Raw genomic sequence first — 8,516 nt, 5'->3', positions numbered from 1 at the left:
CTGATCTGCGCGGCCTACCCAATCTGCTCTGCCTGCCCGATGACCTCCTCAACCTTCATTGAACTGTGTCAACTATGCACGTTTTATGATCTTTTGGTGATGTTTATGTGGATTATGCTCGTTCGATATTGGTTTATAAGTTTGTTTCCACGTACTACGTCGCATGAATTTATATGGATATAGGATGTCGGATATGAGATATGCGGTATGGAGGCGCGGATTTAGGGAGTGCCCGGTTAGTATCCGCGGGCATTAGAGGGATCGAGTTTACAAAGCCCGGTTGTAGTGCTCTTATAATCTACTCCTTTCGTCCCCCATAATATAAGACGATTTTGCAAGCTATGTTAGCTTATAAAAATGTCTTATATTATTGGACAGAGGGAGTAGAAAAACACGGACACCAAATGAGGCCTTATAATCTAGAAAAACACTCACCTTAAGCTTCAAGCCTTATAGGAATTCTGGAAGATAAGAATTTTATAGAGAAAAATCCTTGGAAGTCATTTGATTGGAGGAATGGATTTCTATTCTTACGTGGAATAAAAGCCTATCATTCACATTTGAAAGAAAAAACAAATATTAGCCTATACCAGATGAAAAAGTTTCTATCACATCAATTAATTAATTAAGTGACATCACTCATACGTGCCATCTCATTTTCTATAGTTTCTTATTTGTATGATATATTCCTATACTATGAAGCAAAGAAGACCTCAAACCTTCGGACACCAACACCCTTTATCATTAGCTATTCGGTAGAGATGGAAAAGAAATACTCCCTCTAAAAAAAGCGTTTAGATCACTGAAAATAAGAGAGTACGTATTAACAAATACGATGATGAATATTATTTTGATTCTTACAATCTCAATAATATATTTGTACAACAAAAGTCCTTCATACAAGTTTGACTGCACACTCTCCGTCATCCAATGAATCCTCAACATTCAGTTACAAATCAACAACATGACATGGCAAGAACCAGACAATGATCTCTGCCTGATGTAGTGATCATTAAGAGAAAATAAAACACATGTCATGCTTATTTGACATAAGCTCACTGGCTGTTTGGCCCTCTAAACTGGCTGGCAGCGTTAAAATACACCACACCAGACGACGTTGGATTATCAAGACCTGACGGCACATCTACAGGGCTATAAATCGAAATGAACAAATCGACTATTTATACAAATCAAATCTAACAAACTGGCAAAATGTTACTGCTAGGGAACTTTACAGTGCTATCCATCTTGGTGACGAAACCTTTATATTCCTTTCTTGGTCAGTAGTGCAGTATCCAGGTTTTGGTTTGGTTTGGTTTGGAACATCATGCCATCCCAAATAAGAGGGAGAGAACATTGTCATCGTCATCGGAAAAGTTCAGGGAAGGACCACATGATGAACCTGGCGTAGATGTCAGTCTCCAGGAATTCTATGTGGGCTGCTCTGCCGATCATGGTGTTCAGGTTCCGTCCATGGGCAGATTGGTCGAAATTAACATCACACCTCATGAATATACGAGTTTCAGACGACGGTGCACGCATCTGATCCAAGCAATTATTCAGCATTTCTGTGAAGACTTGACCTTTCCTTGAATTATCAGCCGACGCAGCTGGGCAGAGCTCGATTCTTGCTGAATGATATGGTACATACCCATCCTGGTAGATCAAAGAAATACATCATGACTTGTGAGTGACATGGAGCACCCAGCTTATAGTTCAGATCCTCAGGGTAAATTGAAGTCGTTCAAAAGGACAAAATGGACTAACCTGTGGTGACGATAACAATATGATATTTTTGAAGTTCTCTAGTGTCTTCGACTGAAGGAAGAAAACAACAAGAATACTTCATGGTTAATTCTTACTGGAAAATGTATCTGGTACATAAGTTGGCAGCGAGTACATTCCAGAATGAAGCAGGGTGTACCTTGCAAAGCCTATAAAAAAAGGTATTCTGGGGGTCTTGATCGTCACTGAAAGTAAGTTGATGGATGCATTGTGCCCCCTTAAGCTTTTTTAGAAGCCAGAGACCAGAATTGAACAAAGAATTTGAGCTGTACCAGTAACCTAAGTGAGGCCCTGATATCGACATGTATGTGTAGAGGTTCTTCAAGTATGGCTGCAATGCAGGTTCTATTGGGATGCAGAAATATAGTTAGTCACCTAAAGACTCGCTTGATTGATTCACTGGAATTTGACAAGTTGGAAATACCTGCTAAGGCAGTTCTGATGATAATGTTTCCAATGGAATGGCCAACAAAACTAAGCTTCAATTCTTTGCAGCCTCCATGTCTTGCAAGCTTATCCACTTTCTTTTTCAAGAATGCAACAGCCTCCCCAGCAAGCCTGCCACCCATTTCTTTAAAATCTCCAGAAGTCTTGTCTTCATTAGCCTCAGACATTAGGCATTCAGCTCCAGGATCCAATAGAAGCCATTGATTTCTAACAAGACGTAAATCCAAATGGTGTCCCTGCTTTTTATAAACACAATAAATTATAGCCGACAATACTGTGACTCCAGGGAATTAAAGCAGATGCATGGGACTTGCCTGAAATCCATGCACAAAGATGACAGCTCGTAGTACGCGTCCACCTTTTTTACCATTGATATTTTTCAGCGCCAAAGACTCTCCTTGTAGTTTAGGTAGCACAATAGTATCCTTCTGTTCTGAAGAACTTGATGCCAAATCCTTGTTTGAACCATGTTGTGGAACAACCATGACATGTTGTTCTATAAGAACAACAGGTACACGCGAAGGATCAGCATATATATGCATATCTTGAACAGACCTCGTGTTGATCTGCAAGATTTCTCAAATTAGTAACAGTTTACAATAAATATTTGTGCACATAAACTATTCCAGAAAACAATGTTACCTTCATTTGGGCTATGCTCTTCCTGTGTAGCTCAGCCCGTGAAGCAGAATTTTGTACAGGCTGCAAATAGATGTAAACTAGTAAGAGATTATAAGAAGTGATAAATATATGCTACTTATGAATGGGAGATAATTACATCTTCATGAAACTTCCTTGAACCAGAAACTCTCAGGAGGGAGTGTTGGCGGTGAGGTGGGTCATCACTCATACTCCGCAAATAGCGGTGTGGAATCTCGATTTTAGAGTGATTAGTCCAGATTGACCATTCTGCTTTCCTGTCAACGGCCCAAATGTCCCGCAAGTAATCCAGTATCTTAGTTTTATTTATCCTGCAGTGAAACAAGAAAACAATGTTGGGCAAATGATATCTGCGAAAAATAGGTTAACTGAGAAACCATCAGGACCATGGACAGTGCAAATACAGTATAAAAACAAGTGAAAGTGAGAGAACAGTTAACTTCACCTATGAAATTTCAAGAATGCATTCCATAGAAGTGAAAGTTGGCTGCTCACGGTTACAAACAATTCTAACAACTCTTCACTGGAAAGAGTATACAGCATACCATCACTAGTGCCATCAAAAACATCGTTGGGTCTCTGTAGAATTGTGCATAAATATTTCCAATCAGCAAGTCCAGTACACCAACTCAAAAAAAAAAAGGTCCCCATATCATGAACACATTCATAGGTCACTATAAAAAGGATGATGAAACTTACCTCCAGAAAGTCATGTAAAATGCCAGCCAAATGCCCAACACCCTTGGTAGTTACAGGGAAAACTTTACCAGAATCGGGATGGACGGGTTTTGAAGACTGAAGTGACTCATATTTACCAAGACTTAAGTCAGCATCATCTAAATCTTCTATTGTTTTGCCAACAGCACCACTGATTTTCTTCAATTCTTCAAGTAACATTTCCCTCGAAGCCAATAATGCCTTGATTATGTGATGTGATGTTGGGCGTAAACCTTGATCTGGTATCTGCATATTAAAATGGCATGTTTACAAGGAGAAAGTAATCATGATAACAAATAAAATCACACCATCCATCAGGTTGCCAGAGCCATTTAATTGGGAAACTTATACTGGACTACTTGGCTCTCCAGCGATAGAAAGTTGATGTCATTTACTCCCTCCGTTCCAAAATAGATGACTCAACTTTGTACTAACTTTAGTACAAAGTTGGGTCATCTATTTAGGAACGGAGGGACATGATTGCTAATGCAGCATAAACTACAGCCTGATGGATATAATTTCTAAGTGATGAACCTAAAGAGCTGAAAGTAAATCAACGATTTAGACTTTTTGATCTTCTCAATACACCGCTTGGGAATTGTGGTACAATGTTAAAATAAAATTCCGCTCATTTGTAGAGTTTAATCTCAAGTGGTAGATCAGGAATAGAAACCTAGAACATGAATCCTAGTGGATACCAGCCATACAGTTTCTAGTACCAACCTAGTTCTATGGTTGTGTGACTTTGTCGAAAGTTGTTCAGAGCATCTAGTTACCCACCGCCTCACACAAGTTGCATAGGAGCTCCATTTTCAAAGAACATTAAAGCTAAAGCTTCACAAACCTGTGTACCTTCAATGATGATTTATTTGCACCAGCTTTCAGGTACACGATATGTAATGTCAGATCCACAAGCACCGCGTGGAATGCATCGAAGTGAACTGGACAATATGAATGTAAGCCCAGGAGTGCTTTGCGTGGGATCCTAAATTCATGTACAGCAGCTGAAGATGTAGCGCTAGAAGATTGGATATCAGATCTAAAACAGAAGCAATAGCCCCATCAGTCTTGGCAAATGAAAACCATAAGATGCACATGACTGAACTAAATCTCAAAAGAAAGAATACAGATATAAATTAGAACTATACTCACCCATTTTCCAGTGTTGGGGCATATATTAACTCGTACTTCAATATCACAGCAGAAGCTGCTGGACCCTTGAAAAAATAAAGCATGCGCTCTCATAAGGCTGCAATTAGTTAATTCAAAACAGAAAAAGGAATACTAATATTCGAATTTCCAACCTCTTGTTCACCATTGAGTATGTTGAAAGACACCATAACCGATAGATAGATGTCTTGTCGAGCATACTTGATTCTGAATGGCTGTGTGTAGAAGCTGTTATCAGCGTCATCTATTCTCCATATGCCTAAAGCATCGTCCGCACCGACATCAGGAGCTGCACAATCCACCTAGCATGTCATTATCTATTAGCTAATGATTGGCAAGGATTCTAACAAAAGAATCTTTCAAGCAATTGCAACCAAATAAAAAATCTTGGAATCTTAACACTTGTTTTCGTGTACAATGAAGTTAAATAGACATAAACATATGTGATTTAGGTGAGAGCGCATTGATATTTGGTACAACATTTTCACCATGTTAACAGATGGTCCAGTACAGATCAGTAGATCACATTCTCCATAACACTGCAGCACACTGTTTGGTGGGCCTTGGCCCCATCCTTTAGTTGTGATCTCAGCTTACTGTCATTGTCTCGTCACCAGACAAGGTGCATTTTCTACTCACCGCAATTTAATAAGTTAGTTCATCTAGAAGGAATACAAGCCTCCACAAAGATTAACAGACATATTATGTGCGCTATGATAATTATAGTGCACGACATTGACATGCTTGTACAGTCCGTATCCAGCTATAAAAACATGCCTCTTGATGTTATCTAAGAAGGAGAAGTAGATTGCAACAAGGTAGGTTGATAGATTTATACAAGCAAGGTAGAGCTTAAAACCATCACAAATAGTCTCATTTACATAGGTAGACTTCATTTTCTGCACTACTACTAGAAAACAGTAGCATGGTTCATTGGTTCTTATCGACTATAGTACTGAATATTGACAACAATCAAACAGTTGGTATGAACTTTTAGCTCACTACATGCATTGCAAAGGTACCAATTTAAACATGTATTTCCATGGAAACATCTTGAAATCATGTGAATAACAGAAGCACTGAAGCAGAGGATCGCATCATAGTGTCCCTGGTTAGAAGAGATGGGCGCACCTTCGTACTGGACCACCCTTGCGGGTGAAGCTGGTGTCTTGCTACCGCTTTCACCCTCCTCCCACATTGCACTAATCTTCATCTGGTACCATCTGCACATAACCCAATACTCGTTTCACAACAAAGAACAGCACTCCCTAGTTAACATTAAATACAAAAGGTTCGGAGATCCAGAAATGTGGAGACAAAGATCTGCATGCCATCTCGCAGCATAAAAATGGACAAAAATGTGTATGGACAAACTCAGAATTAGGCCAGTACGAGGGTGGAAAAGGTCTGACTCGCAAAAAAGAAAAGAAGAATAACCGAATTAACACGAAATGCTCCGGCAAACCAAAACCATTGACTAAGTTTGTACCGAAACTTTGTACTCGCTTTTTTACATGTCACAATAAAAAATGAAACTTTTTAAACTCAACCCACTTGGAACTTTAGTAGTCAGAAAAGAGAAGAGTGAAACTAAACCCAAGAAAAGAACACACCCACGGAAAAGAAAATACCAAAAGCAAGCATCTCCACGAGACACGGCTATGTACCCTTGCTGGAAGAGATCGAGGTTGTGGAAGCGGTGGATGTAGACGGCCACCTCGTGCACCGTCTCCATGACGTCCGGCGGGCGGAAGCAGATGGCCCTCTTGTCCCCCGGCCCCGCGGCGGCGGCTGCGGCGTTGTGCACGCGGCCGGACGCCGGCGAGACCCTCCTGGCGGCTCCGCGCGGGCTGCCCTGGTCGACGGCGCCGCCGACGAGGCACTTCATGCGGCCCAACATGGCCGCGCCGCCCGCCCCGATCCGCGCATCACTTGGTCGATCCCTGGGCGAGCGAGCTCTAGGGTTCGGGCATAGGACCCGGCGGGAGTAGGATGCAAGGGAGGCCAAGCGCGTTGGCGGGGGAGAGGGAGAGGGCGGCGGCGTAGCACGTCAGTGGGGTTGGCTAGTTGGCAGATCGGGAAGGAATGATGGGAGGTAAGTTGGTTAATGGCGGCGGCGGCGCTAGTTTGGCACGTGGAGCCTGGGCGGCGGCGTAGAGACCGGGTGGTGGGGCCCGGTCGCCGGAGGGTCCGGAGATCGGAGGCGGAGTAGTGGGAGAAGGAGGCGGCGGTGGAGCTGGTGAGAAAGAGCCAAAGAGGAGGGTGAGAGGAGGGGGCGGGGGGAGAAAGGTGGGAAGGGGATTTTTAATGGCTGGCTAGTGTCACAGACATGTGGCGGCCGAGTTGGAAGTGATGGACCGGTTTGGGTTGGGGGGAACGGCAGTGTAGGGTGCACGTGGAGTCGGAGGAGTGGAGGGGACGATTTTATGGCCGTAACTCTACCGGGGTACACAAGCAGGTAGCATGTCGTTAGGGCTGGCGGTCCCACCTGTTAGCCTGCCGCTTTTCGGACTATTCATAGTGGGAGTAACATAATCGTAGTAGGTTTGGGAGAATATCAATCCCATGCATTAGGGCCCAAAGGGCACGTGTATGCACACCTACAAAACCAGCCTATGCTTGTCCTCCAAGATCTAATCCTAGTTGAGAAGGAAAGGATAGATGTGGAGGTTTAGATAGGAAGGGAAAAGATTACAATAAGAATATCCCTAATGCATGCTGCGTATTCTTACACCCCCCATAGTCGAGACATAATCCGAAGTGATTCCAAGACTCGATCGAAATGCTTCGAATGAATTTGTCGGAAGCCCTTTGATCATGATGTCCGCAAGTTGATGAGCCGTCGAACCATGGAAAACACAAAAGTGTCCCAAGGCTATCTTCTCGCGTACAAGCAATTCATATGCTCCATGCAGCGATGATGAGCGGGGTTGGCTGAGAGGTAAACTGTAGAGACGTCGTCACAAAAACCTTATCAACAACACAATGAAGCTCGCCAAGCAGTTATCGAAGCCAACAACATTCAACCATGGCATTGGCCACTGCACGGTATTCGGCCTCAACACTCGAAGGGGGAGCGGTAGGTTGGCGTTTGGAAGACCAAGACACCAAAGAGTCCTCGAGGTAGATGCAATACCCGATGTAGAGCGACGAGTGTCAGGGCAGCCGACCCAGTCAGCGCCAGAGTACGCAGCAAGGGCGATGGAGGGGTTGCCTCTGATCCGAGTGCCGCGAAGATAACGAAGCAAACGCTTTTATCAATCCCCAATGAGCATCACGCGTAGCATGCATATGCAAACAAACCTGCTGAACGACATAGGCAATCTCTGGTCGTGTCAAAGTGAGGTATTGAAGAGCACCGGCAATGCTTCAGTAGAAAGCCGCGTCCATCACAAGTTCACCGGAGGCAGCAGAAACATGGGCTTAGTATCAACAGGCGTAGAGGCATGCTTGCAATTCAACATAGCAGCGCGATCAAGAATGTCCTCAGCATATCTCCCTTGAGAAAGAAAGAAACTAAAGGCCATAAAATGAACGACAACACCAAGGAAAAAATGAAGAGGGCCAAGATCCTTAATCTTGAATTTCGTGTTGAGAGAAGTATTGATCATCCGAAGAAAATCTGCCAAGGAAGCGATGAGGGCAATGTAGGCCATGTTTGAACCACGACTAAGCACAAACAGTGAGGTGTCTGAAAGAGCCGAAGTGAACCCAAGGCGCCGAAGAAAATCACCGAT

General features: G+C 43.2%; 1 protein-coding gene across 2 annotated transcripts; it reads right to left on the bottom strand.

Annotated features, from left to right (window-relative positions):
* Positions 1-836: 836 nt before the first annotated feature.
* LOC119308194 (protein FAM135B-like) lies at positions 837-7,074 on the bottom strand. 2 transcript variants are annotated; one of them, XM_037584313.1, is made up of 14 exons: positions 6,447-7,074; positions 5,911-6,002; positions 4,914-5,068; positions 4,762-4,826; positions 4,462-4,648; positions 3,592-3,855; positions 3,338-3,471; positions 3,011-3,203; positions 2,875-2,934; positions 2,547-2,798; positions 2,210-2,468; positions 1,925-2,130; positions 1,768-1,818; positions 837-1,656 (listed from the first exon to the last, which is right to left on the bottom strand). In XM_037584313.1, exons 1-14 carry the CDS (start codon positions 6,677-6,679, stop codon positions 1,366-1,368), a joined length of 2,442 nt encoding a protein of 813 aa, XP_037440210.1. In that variant the 5' UTR covers positions 6,680-7,074; the 3' UTR covers positions 837-1,365. The 2 variants fall into 2 exon arrangements, with proteins under 2 accessions (XP_037440210.1, XP_037440211.1); XM_037584314.1 differs by having other exon boundaries at positions 4,914-5,081; positions 6,447-6,485.
* Between the last annotated feature and the right edge of the window lie 1,442 nt (positions 7,075-8,516).

The sequence above is a fragment of the Triticum dicoccoides genome, chromosome 5B, assembly GCF_002162155.2.
Source record: "Triticum dicoccoides isolate Atlit2015 ecotype Zavitan chromosome 5B, WEW_v2.0, whole genome shotgun sequence".
NCBI lineage: Eukaryota > Viridiplantae > Streptophyta > Magnoliopsida > Poales > Poaceae > Triticum > Triticum dicoccoides.
This window is presented reverse-complemented; position numbering and strand designations above follow the sequence as displayed.

What these genes read in the sequence shown, in the direction of transcription:
- LOC119308194 (XM_037584313.1), bottom strand. Translation starts at nt 6,679, where the DNA reads ATGTTGGGCCGCATGAAGTGCCTCGTCGGCGGCGCCGTCGACCAGGGC. An exon ending in CATCAGAACTGCCTTAGCAG is followed by an intron (nt 2,131 to 2,209) that starts GTATTTCCAACT and finishes GCATCCCAATAG; the next exon opens with AACCTGCATTGCAGCCATAC. An exon ending in TATTGTTATCGTCACCACAG is followed by an intron (nt 1,657 to 1,767) that starts GTTAGTCCATTT and finishes TTGATCTACCAG; the next exon opens with GATGGGTATGTACCATATCA.